This window comes from Oratosquilla oratoria, chromosome 17 (genome assembly GCF_046742065.1).
Source record: "Oratosquilla oratoria isolate Oo_2021 chromosome 17, ASM4674206v1, whole genome shotgun sequence".
Lineage (NCBI taxonomy): Eukaryota > Metazoa > Arthropoda > Malacostraca > Stomatopoda > Squillidae > Oratosquilla > Oratosquilla oratoria.
Window position 1 is genome coordinate 26,502,291 of NC_134793.1, and position 22,942 is coordinate 26,525,232.

Consider the following 22,942-nt stretch of genomic DNA (forward strand, 5'->3'; position numbering starts at 1 on the left):
CTTACTTGACTTACAACCACGAGTTACAACAACCACTTTCAACTACCACTTACAACCACTACTTACAAACACCACCTACAACCATCACTTACAACCACCACTATCCTAACCTAACTACTAAAAACCACCACAAACAAATCACAACCTACAACTACCGCCATCTACAAACTTATAACCACGACTTATAACCACGACCTATAACCACGACTTATAACCACGACTTACAAACACCACTTACAACCACGACTTACAACCACCACTTACAACGAGGGTTTACTTCAGTTACATCTAGTTACAACCATCACTTACAATCACCACTTACAACGACGATTTACTTGACTTACAACATCGAGTTACAACCACCACTTACAACCATGAGTTACAATCACGAGTTACAATCACGAGTTACAACCACGAGTTACAACCACGATTTACAACCCTGACTTACAACCACCACCTACAACGACGGTTTACTTGAGTTACAACATCGAGTTACAACCACCACTTACAACCACCACGAGTTACAGGAACGAGTTACAACCACGACTTACAATATCGAGTTACAACCACCACTTACAACGACGATTTACTTGACTTTCACCCACGAATTATAGCCACCACTTAAAACCACCACTTACAACGACGATTTATGACTTACAACCACGAGTTACAGCCACCACTTAAAACCACCACTTACAACGACGATTTACTTGACTTACAACCACGAGTTACAACCACCACTTAACCACCACTTTCAACGATTTTTTTACTTACAACGATTTTTTGACTTACAACCACGAGTTCCAACCACCACCTACAACCACCACTTACAACCATCATGACATACAACTAAAACCTACAACCACGACTTATGACAAGATTTACAAACGCAACTTACAACCACCTACAACCACCACTCACAACGATTTACTCAACTTACAACATCGAGTTACAACCACCACTTAAAACCACCAATTAAAAACAACCACTTACAACCACCACTTACAAACACCACCACTTACAACCACCACTTACAACGATTTACTTTACTTACAACTACGAGTTACAACCACCACTTGCAACGACTTACTTTACTTACAACCTCCACTTTCAACTTCCACTTTCAACCCCGACTTACAACCACCTTGACTTATGACAAGACTTACAAACGCCACTTACAACCACCGCTTACAACGACGATTTACTTGAATTACATCGAGTTATAACCGGCACTTACCACTTCCACTTACAACGTCGATTTACCTGACTTACAATCACGAGTTGCAAACACAACTTACAACCACCACTTACAACGACGACGTACTTGACTTACGAGTTACAACCGCCACTTACAACCACCACTTGCAACCAGCACTCACAATTTCCACTTAAGACCACCACTTACAACGACGATTTACTTGACTTGCAACCACGAGTTACAACCACCACTTACAAGCCACCACTTGAAAACCACTTACAACCACAATGTTAGGTTAGGTTGGTTGGATTATGTTAGGTTAGGTTTGGTTAGGTTAGGTTAATCTAGGCTACGTTAGGTTAGGTTTGGTTAGGTTAGGTCAGGTTAGGTTAGGTGTTGATGGTTAGGTTAGGTTAGGTTAGTTTGGGTTAGGTTAGTTTAGGTTAGGTTGCTTAGGTTAGGTTTGGTTAGGGTAGGTAAGGTTAAGTTTGGCTAGGTTAAGGTTAGGCTAGGTAGGTTAGGTTAAGTTAGGTTAGGCTAGGTTAGTTTAGGTTCGGGTTAGGTTAGGTTGGTTAGGTTAGGTTAGGCTGGTTAGGTTAGGTGTTGATGGTTAGGTTGGGTTAGGTTAGGTTGCTTAGATTAGGTTAGGGTAGGTAAGGTTAGGTTAGGTTTGGCTAGGTTAAGGTTATGTTAGGTTAGGCTAGGTAGGTTAGGTTAGGATAGGTTAAGTTAGGTTAGTTTAGGTTAGGGTTAGGTTAGGTTGGTTAGGTTAGGCTGGTTAGGTTTGGTTAGGTTAGGTTTGGTTAGGTTGGGTTAGGTTAGGTTAGGTTTAGTTTGGTTAGGTTAGGTTAGGTTTTGATTAATTTTGCTTCGGTTAAGTAAGGTTAGGTTTGAATAAGTTAAGTTATATTTGGTTAGGTCAGGTCAGATTAGGTTAGTTTAGGGTTAAGTTAGTTTACGTGTTAGGTTAAGTTAGGTTAGGTTACAATCACCACTTACAACCACCTACAACCACCACTTACAACTACCATTTACAACCACCAATTAAACCAAGACTTACAACCACTATGTATAACCACATTTACAACCATCACCTTGCAACCACCAGTTACAACCACCATTTACAACCACCACTTACAGTGAACACTTACAATGATCACTTGCAATCACGTCTTACAACCACCACATACAACCACCACTTACAACGACGACTTACAAGCACCACTTACAACCACCACTTAAATCACGACTTACAACCACCAATTATAACCACTTATAACCACCACTTACAACCACCACTTACAACCACGATCTAAAATCACTTCTGACAACCACCACTAACAATCAACACTTACTACTACCACTTACAACCACATTTTAGAACAACCACTTACAACCACGACTTAGAAGCACGACTTACAAACACCAATAACCACCACTTACAGCCACGACTTACAACCACCACTTACAGCCACGACTTACAACCACCACTTCCAACCACCACCTACAACTCTCACAACCACCACTCAAAACCACCACGTACAACTACTACTTGCAACCATTACTTACATCTACGACCTACAACCACCACTTACAACCACCATTTGCAACCACCACTTACAACCACAACTTACAATCACCACTTACAACTACCACTTGCAACCACGACCCACAACCACAATTTTCAAACACCACCTGCAACCAACACCTACAACTACCACCTGCAAGTACCACCTCCAACCATGACGTACAATAATTACTAAAAACTAAGACTTACGACCACCAGGTTAGGTTAGGTTTGGTTAGGTTAGGTTAGATTTGTTAGGTTAGGGTTAGGTTAAGTTAGGTTAGGTTAGATTAGGTTAGGTTGAGATGGTTAGGTTGGTTAGGTTGGGTTGGTTAGGTTAGGATAGGTTAGGTTGGTTAGGTTACGTTTGGTTAGGTTGGTTAGGTTAGGGTAGGTTAGGTTAGGTTAGGGGGTTAGGTTAGGCTAGGTTAGATTGGTTAGGTTGTAATGGTAAGAGGTTAGGTTAGGTTGGTTAGGTTAGGTTTGGTTAGGTTAGGTTAGGTTAAGTTAGGGTTAGGTTAGGTTAGGGTTGGTTAGGTTAAGTTAGGTTAGGTAGGTTAGGGGTTAGGTTTGGTTATGTTATGTTAGGTTTGGTTAGGTTAGATTCGGTTTGGTTAGGTTAGGTTTTGTTAGGTTAGGTTTGGTTAGGTTAGGTTAGGGTTTGGTTAGGTTAGGTTTTGATGGTTAGGTTAGGGTTTGGTTAGGTTATGTTAGATTTGGTTAGGTTAGGTTTGGGTTAGGTTAGGTTTGGTTAGGTTGGTTAGGTTAGGTTAGGGTTGGATTAGGTTTGGTTAGGTTAGGTTGGTTTGGTTAGGTTAGGTTAGGCAAGGGTTAGGTTATGGTTAGGTTAGGTTTTGGTTATGGTTAGGTTAGGTTTTGGTTAGGTTTGGTTAGGTTGGGATAGGTAAAGTTAGGGGTATGTTAGGGGTTAGGTTAGGGTTGTTAGGTTAGGTTAGGTTTGGTTAGGTTAGTTTAGGTTAGGCTGGTTAGGTTAGGTTTGGTTTGGTTTAGGTTATGTTTAGGTTAGGTTAGGGTTGGTTAGGTTAGGTTAGTTTTGGGTTAGGTTAGGTTTGGTTAGGTTAGGTTTGGTTAGGTTAGGTTGGGTTGGGTTAGGTTATATTAGGTTTGGTTAGGTTAGGTTTTGGTAGGGTAAGTTAGGTTGGGTTAGGTTAGGTTTTGATGGTTAGGTTAGGTTATGTTTGGTTAGGTTAGGTTGGGTTAGGTTAGGTTCGGTTAGGTTAGTTAGGTTAGGTTTGGTTAGGTTACGTTAGGTTTGGGGTTAGGTTTGGTGTTTGGTTAGGTTAGGTTAGGGTTGGTTAGGTTAGGTTAGGTTGGGTTAGGTTAGGCTCTTTTATTAGTCATGATTTCCAAATTTATTTAAAAATTATGACCCCCTGTTTTCCTCCCTTTATATACACCAAAGCACTTTAGCATATTACAGTACTGAGGCGACAGATCACACGCGCACACACAGGAACACGCACACGCGCACACACATACGAAAGGGGCCGCTTATTCTGGTTAGGTTAGGTTAGGTCAGGTCACCCATTATCAATAAATCCCGGATGCAGAAACTAGACAGTTCTTAAAATAACTGATTGTCGTCTGCAAATGACGCTTATTCTAGGTTAGGTTATTTATATTTTTCTTTGCTTTTATTTGTGATTGAATATAATAAAAAAAATCCTTTTGGTGCCCAAAAAATTGAAATAAGACATGTAAATAAAGGGTGCCGACACGATTTTGCACAATGTTCAACACACACATGGTGTCGGGAATAAATCCCGACAGAGGCATTTTTTAGAGTAAATAGACTATTATTACATATTAATATAGACATCTGTGGTTACGGCCTCAGTTAATTTAGTGAATTGATAGCTGTAGAATTAGGATTAAGATTGAAATACAGCAATTAAGCATATCAAGCTGTATGAAATTTGTATTCTAGAAACTTAGTATATGAAAACATGCATAACAGATTATACAGTATTACTTTTTCCATTTAGATAGAGTGGCCTATCATTTTTGTTTCTATATACGAAAACATTATATAAAACATTATGTAAGGACTCGACACCCCTTAGTTACCACAAGCCGGTTGTCTAACCCCTCTCAGGAATGTCGAGTTACCGATATGTCATTTCATTATTAATAATTTTATTTACCACTTGGTGTCTTCTCCGTCTTGAGTATTGGTTCTGGTGCATTACCCATCTATAGTTCCCATGCATGGGGATTATATATAATATGTATCGTGCAACATTTTCACTTCAGTTAAGGTGAAGTTGTACTTCCCATAGACCCTTGGCAACGAGAGGTCAAAGGTCACTAGGCGTTCGGGACCAAGAGAGGCCCCTCTCGCGCCCATACAACGTAGTTGCGTGGTTGAGTTCAAGTTGAGTAGGAGTTGAGTACTAGTTGAGGACAAGACAAGTCCGAGACAAGAAATGTAATTGACTGTTAGTGATTCGTGACTAGGGGATGATATGAATTCACCCCAATCACAGACCTCATATATATCATGTGTGAAGTGCATATACGACGAAGCGTGTAACCAGTGAGGGGATTCCGTGAGAGAACCATTCCCCTCAACATACCTTTATCCTTTCCCATTCCCATACTCACCCTCCATGCCATGCCCGAAGTTCGTCGCGCACAACACCGTCATTAACCAGAACAAAGACGAAGAAGATTTCCAAGTGGCCCCAAGGCCACGGTAAGTCATAAATTTAGTTCAATGAAATATTCAAACCAATATGAATAATGGAAATAATTACATATTCATAAAGATACATGATGCTTTGTGATGCCATTATACGTTTCAGGGTTCGATGAGTTCACTGCTGTTCACAGGTACGTAGTTTTGTAGTGTTGAAAGTTGTATACAAGTTCACGCAGAGTATCCCAGTATTAACTTATACCGTCAACATTCGTATTAAAAGAGTTGGGAAATCTGTCGGAAGTCATAATATTCTCCACACATGGATGGAAAAAAATCAAGTTATATATTTCAAGATTAAAATGTTTAGCAGGGAAAAATACCATGACGCCGCATAGTGAACCAACATGATTACAAAATTCATGGGGATGATTAATGTTTAGCGCCCTTTATATAGGGCATCTCCAAAGCAAATGAATGTGATAGAAAAAGATCACGTATGGTCACTGACTGTCACTGTGCGCCGCATTTTCGTAAAAATATTTAAATCTAAATTTAATCACTTTCGATGTTATTAAGAGATTAATATATGTGCACAAACATTTAGATAGAAATTCCCTTACTAGCATTTCCGTCAGAAAAGTTGGATGATCTCTCTTGTCAGGATTAATTCAAGGCTTTAATTTTTCTAATGTTTGTTTATGTTGCATAGAGATCACACAATATTAATATGGCGTATGCCCTTCAAACTTTAGAATTTCGTAAAAATAACTTGTTTCCCCCTAAAGTGTCTGAGAATGGGTTGAAAACTGAACATATTTATTTAGATATATTATCCCGACTTCTGCTTCATTCTATATGTCAGGGGGAAAAGTTACCCCTTTAAAATTTTGGAAATACTTAGAAATTGATTCATCATCCAGCTCTAATATTTTTAATTTACTATTGTAATGATTAGAATTAATTATAAAGAAATCCATAAAAGGAACTGGATTCGTTAACAAACATGTTAAAAAAATTTTACTACGTAAACATTAAGTCCTAATCTCGCTATCGGACACGGAGGGTAAAGAAAGGGCTCATTGTTTTGAACTAGTCTATCTACGTGGCATATGAGAAAAGCCACGAAAGCTCTTCAAGACAGCCGACCCAGGCTGCTAAATCATAATCCGAAATAATCCCTTCACGAAGGGAACCAGTCCTGGAGTAAAATGTACTATTGAAAGGGAAAACAAGTTTGCAAACCCTCCCCCCTTCCCTGGTGTGGGAAGTTTATGGAAGTTCTGGAAGAATAAATACAGAGAAAAGATCGAGTTTCCTTTCAACCAAGAATGGAAAAGTGGACTAGGACCCACCTACCCAATCCCCATGTCCTACCAGACGACTAATCTGCGGTCCAGTACCAACCCTCGTCCTTCGGTTTGTGTGTCATTGACACAAGGAGCAGCGGAAAAATTATCGCTTACCCGGAGGGAGCGTTGCAATCTCTATCAACTGAACCAGTGTTGATCGGATCCTATGGTATTTTGATGTATTGATATGTCTGTCGCGTTTCGCCGCGACACACACACACACACATATATATATATATATATATATATATATATATATATATATATATATATATATATATATATATATATATATATATATATATATATATGGGTCTTCGTTTGGCGACACGCGGAATTTTTCGATGAAACTTTCACAATTAATATAGTTCCGTATGCTGATGACAGAAATAACATTAATTATATTGAGAAATTAACAAAAGTGCCGAAAAAAACGGTTTTAATGGTAAAAAATTACCGAGACCTTAGCGGTAGATACTTGCTTAATGGTAAAAGTTTAACCGGTAAAATTAGCGGGACACTGGGCCAGTCAGTACCGTCACTCAGTACCACCAAACCAAAACGTGCTTACCGCTCTCTGAGTGTTATGGTATAGCTTATCGAGTTATCGGTTAACGGAGCCTTAACGGTAGCAGAATTTTTGCCGGTAAGCTACCGTCAAGGTTGTTACCGATAAAACCCGTAACTTTACCGATAGCTGCCCACCACTACCGTCAGTACCGTCACTCAGTACCACCAAGCCGAGACGTGCTTACCGCTCCTGAGTGTTATGGTATAGCTTATCATGTTATCGGTTAATTAACGGAGCTTTAACGGTAGCAGAATTTTTGCCGGTAAGCTACTGTTAAGGTTGTTACCGATAAAACCGGCAACTTTACCGGTAGGTGCCCACTGTCACAATTTTTGAAATTGTGACACCCGGCTCGCTATCTCAGCTTCCCATTTTCTCGTCTGTTTTCTCACCGTTTCAGCCCTTCGTTCCCTATACTCGGGGGAATTACCAGAGTCCTTAAGACTTCTAGTAGCTACATCCTGTCCTTTCTCCTCCTCGTTATCCTCTTCATCTGTCATGTCATTTTTGACAATCAATTTCAGTGCCTTAACGAAGGGAGAGACTTCTAATTATCTAGAAACACCCCCCCCCGTTTTTTATTTGTGTTGTCAGAGCCAAGCTGAAAGGTGTTCGCGCCCAAACAAAGCGCCCAAACACACCCCCTCCCCCCCCCCCTGCGCGCTGCCACATATTTGTTTAAGCTAGGCAATTAGAATAATTAGGATTGTGTCTAACCCGCTCGTGAACAGTGTCTACCTCAAGGAACAATTGCAACTGTGTCACCTCCCACATGAACATTATTCGTAGTACCCTTCACAACTAGGGACGGAGACGTAGAACTATTGGCAACGTCGGAAGCCGGCTAGCGGACATCGTGACCTGACCTGTCGCAGGACACAGGCAGTCTAAGCATCAAGTTCATCAAAGGAGGTCAGACCGCTCGATCTCGGAAGACCAATAGTGTCCTTTCCTCCCTCATGTGACTGTTGGGGATTTATATCCTCGTGAGCAAATCGAGTGTCGATTATTTGGGTATAAACCCCTCAAGCAAAAACTCTGAGTGTAGTGCGATTGACCGGGAATACGCCGATGAAGTGACTTACAAGCCCCCATCACAGCGCGCCCAGGCCGTCCACCCCCCGCCCCCAACAAACGAAGCGGCGCCGATCGTAGCTCAGCAGGAGATCATGCTAATTGAAGACGTCTCCACAAGCAAGACACTTATTAAGTACTAATTCATTAACAATTTCTTAAGCTAGGAACGCGCGCAGGGAATAGATAGGATGTATGTATGAAGACCAACTGTTAAAACCCTTATTTAATCAAGATATATTTCTAGTGTTTAATTATTTAAATTCATTAAAACTCACAATAGGAGTTCTGAGTTTCATTAGCCTAGGACGGTTCACTTAATGAGTTGTCCCATCATACCCCTCCCCCCTCTTTGATTTACTCTCACGCTTGCCTTGGAGGGAAGGCGAGTGGTCCCGAGATGTGATACAAATCGCCTGGACTTCGGTTCCCCAACTGCAGCTATCTTCCCCCTCCCTTCATCAATCACTTACGGTACGTGTTACCCACACCACCTCATCTACCACCTTCTTCCACTGTCCAGGAATTTGCATCACCCACCACTAAATTGTACAGTGTCACAATTTTGGCGTTGTGGCACACTGACTACTGCTTCCCATTTTCTTTCGTCTCTTTTCAGCCCCTTCGGCTATTACTTTTCCTTTGCTCTATTGAATCGCTGGAAGTCTTAAGGCTTCTAGTAACTACTTCTTAGTATTTTCCTTCCCCCTTCTCCCGAGTCCCCAGCAACTTTTGTGAGAGTTTAGCGCTAATTGGTTACAGCGCCTTATCGAGTTTAAGTATCTTTTATTTACAGAATCTCCCCCCCACCACGTCTTCAAAGATGTCTTTGTATGCTCATGATCGAAGTCATCACAGATGTTATAATGTTAAGATTGAAATGTCTCAACTTCTCAATTTAACTAATTCACTATATTACAAATTTGTATCATTGTACTTTGTGATTATGATTGATATGTTTTACCTCTGTATTACCACTTGATTTGTTTCTCATTTGTTTTTGTTTGAGGGTCCGCTGCTAATTATCCCCCACCCCCTGCGCGCTTGCCACTTCTCGTCTAGGCTAGTTAGGATCATGTATCCTTGTCTCGTAACTAGTAACTACCTCACAAGACTATTAGAAATGCCTCAACTTCTGCCCAGACGTTGCGTCGCATTCCTCTCGCAATTTAACGATTAGGAAAGTGCCCGACGAAAATACAGCGTACCCTCATGCTTGATACCGCTGATATCACGCAGTAGGCAGTAGGCACGCCACACTCTCTGAGTACCTCGCTTCCTCGAAAGTGAATAAATCAACATGAACATATTATTCTCATCGTTGGTCATCGCTAATCACGTTGCAGTGACTCGTGTTTCGAATGTCCCTGAAACTTACTGAAACAAGAAATGTGCTTCGTGACGTGCCCAGAAATGTGCTTCGTGACGTGCCTCGAGCTGTGCTTCGTGACATGCCCCGAAATCAGAATCTACAAGATCAGTCGGGTGTATTGCCAAACCCACTCCAGTGATTCAATACATGGAACGTGCCTGTTCAGGAAAACAAACTTCTAGAGTGTATGAAGCGGAAAGATCGACGAAATCGGGGAAATGAAATACTTGGACGCGATTTCCCTCCCCTACCACGTGTTCAGTGCTATCGACTAAGAACAGGCATGGTTCCCGCCGCCCCTATGCGACGCACGGATCCACGAATATCAACAGCATCCTGTTCAACTGAGGATATCCACTCATTGGAAGACATCACCAGTCAGTGCACTATCATCTGAGAGGCCAAAGGGATAATCAGAGGTATGTTGTAATTCTTGTGACTTAATGTGAAATAATATTCATGATACAAAGATAAAACTTGTTGAATTAATTGCATGCCACTGATTCTGGAGATATCTTGAATCATAATAAAATCAGTGTAAGTTCTGTGATTTACATGAGTTTCCTCCCCTCTTTTAAGAAGCATTTCTCTGGTACTTCAACATTGCACACTCTGCTTGAAGGGAACGTGTGTGGTCCCGGCCGGCGTCCCAAATTTCCTGGACTTTGGCTCCCAACTGCAGCTATCCCCCTTCAACCAGTGTATGAGCATTCCCATGCCCCTCAACCACTCCCTCCTTCCACTGTCCAGGGATTTCAGGACATACAGTATATATACACCATCTCCTCAGTTTCACTTTTACCTTTCTATTTTTAGCAAAATATTTCGAATTATTATTTGTTTTTGTTTATTGCAGTTCTTGTATCCCAAGACTAAACTGCTTGTTCTGCATCTTTTTTTATCAGTCTGAATTCTGTACATGTTGACACTGTTATAACTGTTTCCATCAAAACTATATTTTTGTATCATTGTATCATTGTATCATTTTGTTATATTTCTTCGGTTACCTTTTCCTAGTTCCACTATATTCATGCTACTGGTATGGATGGAGATGGAGGGGTGGGTGGTGGTGTAGATGTGGGATGTGGGTGGGTAGGGATGTAAAGATAAAAAAAAAAAAAAAAAAAAAAAAAAAATCTAAGAACCATTCAAGCCAATAGCACCATGGAAAGTGGACATGTCTCTTTATCTCTCTCTCTACCTCTCGTTATAGAGAAATGTGGTGGGGGAGTGTTGGAGGTATATAAAACTGATATACAAAAAATATATATGTATACGATTGCTTGGAAAGGTGCTGGCAATGTCAATAGGGCTAAAGAACAAGAGTCAGTCTGTAACAGCCCCACACCCCATCCCCCTCTCACGTGTGTGGTAATTTAATTAATTATGTAATGTTAAGTAACTTTAACCTGGGGTAAAAGGGGCATTGGGAAAGAGGGGAGTGTCTGTTGAGGAAAGAAGGGAGAAGACATGATAAGGGGGAAAGAGGGGAGTGTCTGTTGAGGAAAGAAGGGAGAAGACATGATAAGGGGGAAAGAGGGGAGTGTCTGTTGAGGAAAGAAGGGAGAAGACATGATAGGGGTGAGTGGAGAATGGTTGTGTATGGATGATGCTGTGATGCATGGGAGTGGGTGGGGTAGGATGTGTGGATGATATTTTGATGCAGCCAGAAGGTATTTCTTCATGTCTTCACTTTTTCTGTATGAGGGGACAGAAAGGGGGGGCTCGCCAATTAAACAAACCAGCCTTGCTGTGGATGTGCTGTGTCTTACTATATTGCTTCTGATCCAGGGCAGTGGGAGAGATGCAGGGAAGACCCATCATCCAGAAAGAAAAAGCCATTGGTATATATATGTATAAACAGGCGAGATTGTTCATCACAGGAAATTACATATCCTAGCATAATCTAACCTTGTACACTACTTATCTCTAGGACGTTGGGGGTTGTACGTCTGGACCACCGCAATCTTGCCAGACTGTAAGAACCCTAGCTGGGAACTGTACCCCCACATCTCCTCCCCCAACACACACACACATCATCCATTATTGTGCATTAGCAATTGAATAGTCTGGTTGAAATAGTAAATTTTGTATAGCATAAAATCTTACAGATTAGCAAATGTAATCTAATGTACTTTCCTATCATAATGCAACAAAATTTAATGCAAATTGACCAAATGTAGCATAATGTAACCTAACCTACTCTAAACTAACTTCACCTGAATTGAATGTTAAGTGAGAAATTGGATTATTTAGGCTTTATGAATACATGTATTAGTACAACAATCTTTGTACACTTTATCACTTTCTCCTTTAACCATACCCATTATTCTTCCACTTTTACTTCCCCTACACCACCTACCACACTTTTCTTGGTATTCTTTCTCCTCTTCCTTCTTATTCAATTTGTTTACTCATAGCATTTCTCTGCCTACATCCCTTTTCCTCCTCCACTTTCCTTTATTCTCAATTTCCTTCCTAACAAAAATTATCTGGCAATTATCTGCCCTTTTCCATGAAAACGTGAATGCCCAAAACTCTTCCAGTCTTCCATCTGGGTACTGCTACATAGTTCATTAATATCCTATCAACCACCCTTTCTCATGTATATTTATGCTTGGCTCTTTTTAAATACTGCTCTCATCAGCTCCATTTCTAAGCACATCTCACATCATTTCTGTAATTCTTACTTGACAACCCAGACTGCCCTACTTTTCAATCTATGGGCTCATTATACCCTTGCATCAGGATCCTCCAACACTACTACATTCACATTCCTCCCAAAACTTTATACACTCATATCAGTCCAAAAAGGCCTCCCATTCCTCTTCACTCTTCTCCAGGTTGAGTGTCTTTTAAGTAGTGGAAGACTATCTACTTTACTTTATGGGTTGTGGCACAGTTTGGGTTCCATTAAGTGACTGTTGTGATGTAGATGGTGAATTGAAGAGTGTCAATGATGCCATATAATAAGTTGAGTCAGTGTTGTATTGACTGCTTGGTAGTCTTCTACCATTTTGGTGTATAATGCTACCATTTTTTTTTTTTTTTTTTAGTTTACATGGGAAAGGGACCATTGAGACTGCAGGGGTGTAAGAAGTGGGAAGTGGTCACTATGGAGTAGGTCTGGTATTATTGATTATAGTCTAGGTGGTCTGGTGTCCATAGAAATTGATGTTCATGTCATTCTTGAAGAGGTGAAAGGCTGTTTGTTGGTCAGTGTTACAGTGACATGGAGTGGGTTGTTAGTAGAGAGGATATAATTTCCTCGTGGGGTGTCTTGTACTGAAGTCTCCTGGTAGAAGATAGGGGGTTAGTTGGGTAAGAAGGATTGACAGTGTTTCTCAAGTGTTTCCTGGCGAGAGAGATGTAGACAGCAAATTTGAGTAGCTAGTTACTGGGCAATGTAGGAAGAGTTTGAATGCAGTGGCTTGTGGAGTGTAAAAGGTGATGATATCCAGGCAGATGAGGATTGCTGTGCCTTCTCATCTGACTTGGGTAGGAAGAAGTGGGATAGAAGGGGACTAGTTTACCAGTGCTTCTATCCTTGTGGACAATCTCGTGCTGATCTTGCTTGGGCATTGTCATACCAAGCTCTTTGTTCTAGTTCTATTGTTGGAGTTTCTCTTTGGGCCACATATCACAAGGAGTTCCATCAAGTTCACTGAATAATTCCAAGAGTCTTTTCTTTGTTATCAACTCATTAATGGTGGCTTCAGGACCAAGGGTCTTTAGTAGTTCAAGTCAAGGTCTACTTTGGCTATGGGTGAAGTTGATGGCTAGTGGGACTGGGTAGGTAGACTCATATGGAATATCCCTTAGTGAGAATAGGATTGTGTGTGGCTAATATTTTGATATATCCCAAAGAGATTTCTCCCAGTCTTCTCCATTTTCTGCATGAGGGGACAGAGAGCGGGGTCTCTGATTAAGTGAAGCAGCCTTGCTGTGGATGTACCAAGTCCTGCTGCACTGCTTCTGACCCAGGTAGTGGGCAGGAGACAGGGCTGATCCTTCATCCATGAGGAGCTAAGATGAGAGGGAAACAAGAGTGATAGATGGGAGTGGGTGCATGCCTTACAAGAGGGGAAGAAGCCCTTGGTATACACATAGATATTTGGGGTACATTTTTCTAGATCCTTCCCATCTAGAGTGGGCAGAGATCACTGGGTCTACAACAGCTGCCTACAAGTTGAGACTAGGGGCTTCCAAAGATCTCCATCTTCTGCCCCAACCATCATGCACTATCGCTATGGTTGTTAGTGGGAAAGATGAAGTTCTTGATAATTAGTGGGACAGGAGACTGATGGTGATGATGTAGTATAATTTTCAGCTACTTTCTTCACTCTTGCCAACTCCCAAGGAGCACTACTTGAAGGTGATGGGGCAATAGCTGGTCCTCCTCTTCCATATATCCAGTCCTTAAATTTCGTATTGGGATCTTGCTATTTTACTCTTTGTAAGGGAATAAGGTGAAGCAAGCTGCTGGGCCTTGAAATGAGATTCATGACATATATAGGATACCTGGGGGTTATCCTTCACTCCATGGTTATGCATGCTTCATTTTATTTACATAATAGATTTAATATAGATGAAGCATATATAAAAGATTAATGTTTATAAATGATGTTATGGTATTTGTGTAAATAATATTTTCATTGTTTTATAAGCTTTATTCTTTATATTTTTACCGATTAACAGGACAAGTACATACTAAAATGCTAAAAATATATATGATAAAAAATAAATGAAAAACAAATACTAAAACAAGAGAATTTAAAATTCTAATGAAAATGTCTCTTGATTGGTTATATGAGGACCTCACCCTAAAATAACATACATATATATACCAAATGCTTTTTCCCCCTTACAAAGGAGGTAGCCAAAAAACAAAGGCATAAAAACCATTCCCACCCATTCCATCCCTAATACACTCCACTCCCCTCCACCCTCTATCCTCCCTCTTATCTTGGCACCTCGTTGATGATGGGTCATCCCTGCATCTTGTCCACTGCCCTGGGTCAGAAGCAGTGTCGCAAGACACAGTACATCCACAGCAAGGCCGCTTCATTATATCGGTGACCCCCCCTCTCCGTCCCCTCAGGCAAAAAAGGAGAAGATGGGGAGAAATCCCTTCAGGCTGTGTCAAATTTTTCTCACACATACAACCTCATTCCCATCCCCCCACCCATTCCACCTCATGCATTACATCATCCATATACAACTATTCTCCATTCACCCCTGTCTTCTGTCCTTCCTCAACAGACATTCCCCTCTTCCCTAAAGCCCCTTTCACCCCATCCATCCATCTCATCCTAGGTCACCCCCTCACGTTCACTCCCTCCACATCTGGATTTCATACCTCTTTTACTAGTCTTTCTTCACTCATTCTTTCCATGTGTCCAAACCATCCCAATACTCTTTCATCCACCCTATCTCCCAACTCCCTTACCACCCCTGTTCTCCCCCTCATCTCTTCATTTCTCACTCTATCCAGCCTAGTAACCCCCATCATACTTCTCAGACACCTCATCTCAAACACATTCAAACTCCTCTCTTCCTCTCTTATGTTCCATGTTTCTGCCCCATACAGTGCTGTTGACACAATCACTCCTTCATACAATCTCCTCTTAGTATCCATTCCCAAATGTCTATTCCTCATTACAGTTTAATCCACCAAGGCATTTACTTGCTTCTCCTCTCAATCTACATTCTACCTCCACCTCCACTCCACCCTTTCCTGACAAACTAAGATCACAATATTGATATTTTTGGTACTATTAAGCAGTCCACAAGTGGTCATGTGCCACCATGTGGCAAAAACCAATTGGTTAATAACTTTCATTGGCTACCTCCTTTCTATGGAGGAAGAAGCCTTTTGGTACTGATACTTTCACTGATCTACCACCACTACATAATTTATTTACCTATGTGTCTCACTGACAATATACTGACAATTTAAACATACATACATATACCAAAGGATTTTTCCCCCTTATAAGGGAAGTAGCTAAAAACAAAGGCATAAAAATGACTCCCACCCATTCCATCCCTATCATACTCCATTCCCTTCCACCCTCTTCCCTCCAGGGTTGCGGAGTTGGATGGTATAAGGTCCGACTCCAACTCCAACTCCTAGAATTCCTAGGATGCCAACTCCAACTCCGACTCCAACTCCTTTGATTCCTCCGACTCCATACTCCGGCTCTGACTCCTTAACTCCTTGACCCCTATGTGGAAATCTATTCTGCAGATCCATATACTAGCCTCCCACACCTATTCAGCAAGCATTTTATAAATATTTTTCATGTATATTATTTTTTATGTGAAACATTCACTTGTATGATAAATATACTTGCATATACACTCACCCAGCTTTATATATATATATATATGCACACAAGCACGTATATTCGTATAAACATATATATATTAAATATATAATGGTATTACTTATGCTCATGATCATCTACCAGCTTATGAGCACTTTAAAATCTGTCATGGCAGAGTTGCCACTTCAAGCTATATATTTTCTTTTTCCTTTGTGCCCCTCCCCTCCCCCCCCCAAAAAAAAAATCATCTGTTATTTCATTTGACCATTCTCATAAACCTTCTATCACAGTTCCTTGAAAGAAGGAAAAGTCCCAGAAGATTGGAAAAAAGCAAATATAGTACCTATATATAAAGGGGGAAATAAAGAAGACCCTACCAACTACAGACCAGTCTCTCTAACAAGTACAATAGCAAAAATATGTGAAAGAATTGTCAAAAGTAGATGGGTAAAATATTTAGAAAAAAACGTGCTAAATCCAAGACAATTTGGATTCAGACAAGGACGATCATGCGTCAACAATTTGATATGTTTCTATTCAAGGCTAATAGATATAATACAAGAAAGAGATGGATGGGCTGATTGTGCATTTCTAGACCTAAAAAAAGCTTTTGACAAAGTACCACATAAGAAATTGATTAAGAAATTAGAAACTGAAGGAGGAATACAGGGCAAACTGCTTAAATGGATGGAAGACTTTTTGCAAGAAAGAAAAATGAGAGTAGTGATAAGAGACAAACACTCAAAATGGGATGAAGTAATAAGCGGTGTTCCACAAGGAACAGTTCTAGCCCTGATAATGTTTGGTATATATATTAATGATATGGATGACGGAATTGAAAGTTATATGAGCTTCTTTGCAGATGATGCAAAACTGTTAAAAAAAAGTGCACATGGAAGAAGATTGTGAGTCACTACAGAGTGATCTAAATAAAGTACAGGAATGGAGTAGGAAGTGGGAGATGGAGTTCAACACTAAAAAGTGTAGTATAATGGAATTTGGAAAAAGCAAAAACAGAATAACAGAATCATATAAATTGGGAGAAGGAATAAAAAAAATAGAAAATGAAAAGGACCTGGGAGTCTTGTTATGAACAATATGTCACCTGAGAAATATATAAATAAGATTTTTGGAGAAACTTATAACTTAATAAGAACAATCAAAGTGGCATTTACATACCTGGATGAAGAAATGGTGAAGAAAATTCTAATCACTCTGATAAGACCAAGATTGGAATATGCAGCAACAATATGGTCACCAAGTACAAAAAAATGTATAAAAAAAATTGAAAGAATACAAAGAGCAATTACAAAATTGGCACCAACACTCTCAAAACTATCATATGAAGAGAGACTAGCAAAACTTGAACTACAGACACTAGAGCAAAGAAGAGAGGAGATTTGATAGCTATTTACAGAATCATGAAAGGCATAGAAATTACTGATAGAGAGAATCTGATAAAATGGGATGATAGAAATACAAGAGGACACGGAAAGAAAATCAAGAAAGACAGCTATAGAAGAGATCTCAAAAAGAACAGCTTTCCTCACAGAGTAATAGACAGTTGGAACAAGTTAGATGAGAAAGTGGTGTGTGCAAAAACAATACATGAATTTAAAAATAGTTTAGATAAAATGAGATATGAAGACGGGACACCACGAGCATAGCTCCCCTTCCCGTAAAATACAACTAGGTAAATACAACTAGGTAAATACAATATAAAGAAAAAATGTGACAAATCATGATGAGGAAAGGTTAATGGAGGATGCCCTACCTAGTACTTACTACAGAATTAATTTCACCATGTTATCATAAAAACCAGGAATCAGTTCAGTAAAGCGAGAGACAACTTTTCCCTGTGCACACTGTTCATAGCAGGTGTTCCTCCCCTTTTCACTCATCACCAAATGCTGTGACATATGCTCTAATGTCATTCCTATCTGGCCTTTGAGACTGGTCAAAGTTTATCTCAGGGCATTATCCCAGCATGACATAGCTCCTACAAAACAGTAAACCACACAAAAACACTTCCATTGACTTTTACATACATGAAGACGTAGGTGCATAGTGCATACGTAGTGGATATTTACTATTGTCTACACTGTCATGTATGTGTGTACATGATGGAGTTCTAGATGTTAACATAATTTGAATTAATTAGACTGTCAACAAAGGTAAAGTAGCTAGTTTAAATTATTTAAAGATAAAAATCATCTCTGTCACTTGACAATTGACAAATTATTCAGGAATTTGAATTAATAATTATATTTACCGTATTTTCCGGCTTAAAATGCGCATCGGGTTTTTATGCGCACCCATGCACTTCGTTATCCCAGTACACAGATAGCGCGCACCGACGTATAATGTGCATGCCCGATCGCCATCTAGCGAGAGAATCGAGTCGAAACTACATGTACCGGTATATGACTCATGTTGTGCATTGGTCCCTTATTACTTTGTAGCTTAAATAGTTTCTAGGAAATATGATCTAAAAAAAGTTTATTGAAAGTAAATTATACAGAAAAATTTTGGGATTTTTACAGAAAATGTTCATTTTATATCTTGAGGAAATAATTCGTCTTTACCATTTTTTATTTAATACTGAAACAAACTACAGACTGTTTCATTTTAGCTTTGAACCTGCAATGACAGTGGTGAAATAGGACAGTCTCTCATCAAGGTGACGTTTAGTTAATATAACTCCCGAAAGGTGTTGTAGTCAGGTGTTTGACATGAGTTTATGAACGGCCGCAACGGAATTTGTACCATACCTAAAGTGAAGCAACAAAGCCAACATAAAAATTCAAACTAGGATGCTGTGAACATGGGCAAATATCATGAATATTGATCATGTTTCATGGTGTTTAGGCCTATCTAAACATGAAAAATAAGATTCGATAATTAGCTACCAATACAAAATATTTATATACGGTAGCCCATGCTGGCGTATTCTTTCATGTCACCATGGCTGTTCTTGTTCTCACGGAACGTCACGGAAAAGTATGCCGTCCCGACTTTGTGACAGCCAACATCATCACGTTGTTGTGAAAAAAAAATTACACACAGCTGCAGAATTTTTATCGTAGGCCGTAGATAATGCGCACCACCGGATAACGCGCACCCCCCATTTTTAGGCCCTTTCAACGTAAAAAAGTCGCGCACTATACGCCGGAAAATACGGTATTGAATATTTATTAAAAATAAAAATACATTCCACTGGCTATAACTCCCATAGTATAGAATGAATGAAACATTAATACAAACTACATTCTGGAAACTTCTATAAATGGTATATATCCTGTAACTAGCTATAAAACTATTCTATACTGGATGGTTATTAAATTTTCTCAACACAAAACATATCAAATTTTTTAGATTTTTTAAACTTGGAATAATGAGACCTACTGCTTTCTATTTGCACAATAGCAACAAATTATTTCACAGTGCACATCTATAGACAGTATTTTACAGCTATTGTTGGCTTGCCAATTACTGTAATGGTAAAAATGCAGACAAAGCTTTCAAGAATATAACAAAATATATGTACTGTACCTTGAATACACCCATATTATTACATTAATAACTAGGTTAAAAACTGTTTTCATCTGGAGAGACCACTTAGTATACATATACACTGCACACACTCACTACTGCCTCCAAAAATAAAACCAAAACCATACAAAAACTGCTAAATTGTGCAACTGGTAAAACCAAACAGGGAAACCATGTTAAAAAAATAATTTCACTGGACTTAAGGAGTTGGAGTCAGATAAAAAATTCCGACTCCGACTCCAACTCCTAGTACTCTTAGAAATCCGACTCTTGACTCCCAGCTAAAACCTCCGACTCTCTCTGACTCCGAAACCCTGCTTCCTTCCCTCTTATCTTGGCACCTCCTGGATGATGGGTCATCCCTGCATCTCGCCCACTGCCTTGGGTCAGAAGCGGTGTCATAAGACACAGCACATCCACAGCAAGGCCGCTTCATTATATCAGCAACCCCCCTCTCCATCCCCTCTACTGTATATACCAAGGGCTTCTTTCCCTTTATAAGGGAGGTACCCAGTCACCCATTCCACTCCTATCAACCACTCTTATCTCCCTCATATCTTAGCTCCTTGTAGAGCAGTACAGGTAATACACTATAATACATTTCTTTATTACTAGTAATACATTCAAGGAATGTTCACTGTCAAAGTAGCAATGAGCACCACTACATGGTTCAGTATTTTAAGTCAATCTTGTCCTACTGAAGCAAGTGTGGTGGCTGTCACATCCCAATAATGAGCATTTAAAAAAAGCCAACAATCAAAAGTATGCTAATTATTGAAGTAAAGCACCAACAACTTCCTACCAATACACTAGTTTTATTCAGATGCATTGTGCATTGATATCAACTTTATAACTAGTTAGCACAGACTGAATTATGAAAAACATGGTGAACTACCTTTGGTAGTTGATTAAAACCATCCGTTTGTCTTACCAAAGCAGAAATTGACTCCACTAAAGCTGCCGATTATATGATTTGCAATTTTCAGATGTCACTGAATTACAGTCTCTCATTATTTTTTTCTTATACTGACATGAGCGGGTAAGAAGGAAGAGACTGCTTATGCACAGACCAGATGCATAACACTGATGTAGGATAAAATAACTAGAAAGTACGACAAATTTTTACAAATTTCAAGAGGTAAAAGGAATACAAGAAATATAAGAACTTGTCTGGATAGTTCGCCAACTTAACTTCTGAATTCCAGATTCCAAACATTTCAGATTTTAAGAATATCAATGAACCTCATTAATTCAAGCTTGTTCTTTAGTTGTAACTGTCGAGTCAGTGAGTTTCTCCGTTTCTTCATGAAGAGTTTCTTCATTTACTTTACTGCTTATGCTCTTCAATATACAAATTATAAAGTCACGCTGCATCCAAAACTGGAAAGAAATTAAATGCAAATGAAAAAAATTTCCATGGTATAAACAACTATCAAACGAATCTGAGAACACTGAAGAAATTCTGGTATAAATGAATATGGAAAAACATCAAAGAACTAAACAACTTCATCTTATAAGGAAGGTAGCCAGACAAGGCACCCACCTATTCAAACACAAGTTTTCCCTATGATATATATACAATATATATATACTGTATATATATATATATACTGTATATATATATATATATATATACATATATATTCATATTTATATATACATACACATGAAAAGAAACAATATAGAAAAGGAAGAATGATGTATGAAAAAACAAACTTTGATAAAATAAGTGAATTCTTTCAAAAAGAAAACTGGGAAGGAATATAAAAAGAAGAAACAACAATGGATGAGAAATGGAATATTTTGACAAAAAATTATAAAAAAGGAGTGGAAAAGTATGTCCCAAGACAAAAACAAGAAAAATAATATGTAAAGTGCTGGTACAACAAAAGTTGTAGGGAGTTAAAAGACAAAAGAGACAAAGCTTGGACCAAATTGAAAAATACAAAAGACCTGAAAAATGGAAAATATATACTTGTTATAGAAATGAATATGTACAAGCGTGCAGAGAGGAAAAGAGAAAATATGAAAAAGATGTCACAGAAAAATGTAAAGATCAACCAAAGCTATTTTACAGATTTGTAAACAGCAAACTGAAAAGCAAACAAGATTTGGAGAAATTAAGACAAGGAGGAGTTGAATACACAGAGGAAATTGAAATGGCAGAAATTATGAACAAGCATTTTAAATCAGTGTTTACAAGGGAGAACATACAACCTGAAGAGATCAAATGGAAAGAGAAAGTCCCCCCTATGAAAGAAATAGAAGTAACAAAGAATTATATATTGAAACACTTGAGTAATCTTGATGTCAGAAAATCGCATGGACCAGATGAAATAGCAAACTGGATTTTGAAAGAATGCAGGAATGAACTGGCAGACAAAATACATAGCATAATAAACAGTTCCTTGAAAGAAGGAAAAGTCCCAGAAGATTGGAAAAAAGCAAATATAGTACCTATATATAAAGGGGGAAATAAAGAAGACCCTACCAACTACAGACCAGTCTCTCTAACAAGTACAATAGCAAAAATATGTGAAAGAATTGTCAAAAGTAGATGGGTAAAATATTTAGAAAAAAACAACGTGCTAAATCCAAGGCAATTTGGATTCAGACAAGGACGATCATGCGTCACCAATTTAATATGTTTCTATTCAAGGCTAATAGATATAATACAAGAAAGAGATGCATGGGCTGATTGTGCCTTTCTAGACCTAAAAAAAGCTTTTGACAAAGTATCACATAAGAAGTTGCTTAAGAAATTAGAAACTGAAGGAGGAATACAGGGCAAACTGCTTAACCCCTTCCATACGGTGCCGCACACGTAGGCGTCATGGACTTAGATCTCGGTGGCAGCAGCCAATGCCAGCCGTACGACGTGTCGTAATAATAATCGCATCATAAAATATAGTCACCGCTTATATCGATCGTTCTCTCTTCACCCGTGAATTTTGATAACCATAGAAAATGCGATTACAAAAGAATTAGAAAGAATGTCATTATGGAGGGGCGACTACAATAAATATAATCAAGACGCCGATATGGCAGCCTCGCGAATACACTCGCTCCCCATGACGCCTACGTGTGCGGCCCCGTATGGAAGGGGTTAAATGGATGCAAGACTTTTTGCAAGAAAGAAAAATGAGAGTAGTGACAAGAGACAAACACTCAAAATGGGATGAAGTAATAAGCGGTGTTCCACAAGGAACAGTTCTGGGCCCAATAATGTTTGTTATATATATTAATGATATGGATGATGGAATTGAAA

The 22,942-nt window shown here is 39.2% G+C and overlaps 1 protein-coding gene across 1 annotated transcript in view; it reads right to left on the bottom strand.

Moving 5' to 3' along the window:
• Positions 1 to 14,429: 14,429 nt before the first annotated feature.
• LOC143034544 (uncharacterized) overlaps positions 14,430 to 22,942 on the bottom strand; it is a 52,568-nt gene continuing 44,055 nt past the window's right edge. The window contains exon 12 of the mRNA XM_076200750.1: positions 14,430 to 21,054. Coding sequence (XP_076056865.1) covers positions 20,926 to 21,054 — 129 coding nt within the window. The 3' untranslated portion in view covers positions 14,430 to 20,925. The remainder of the gene's footprint in view (positions 21,055 to 22,942) is intronic.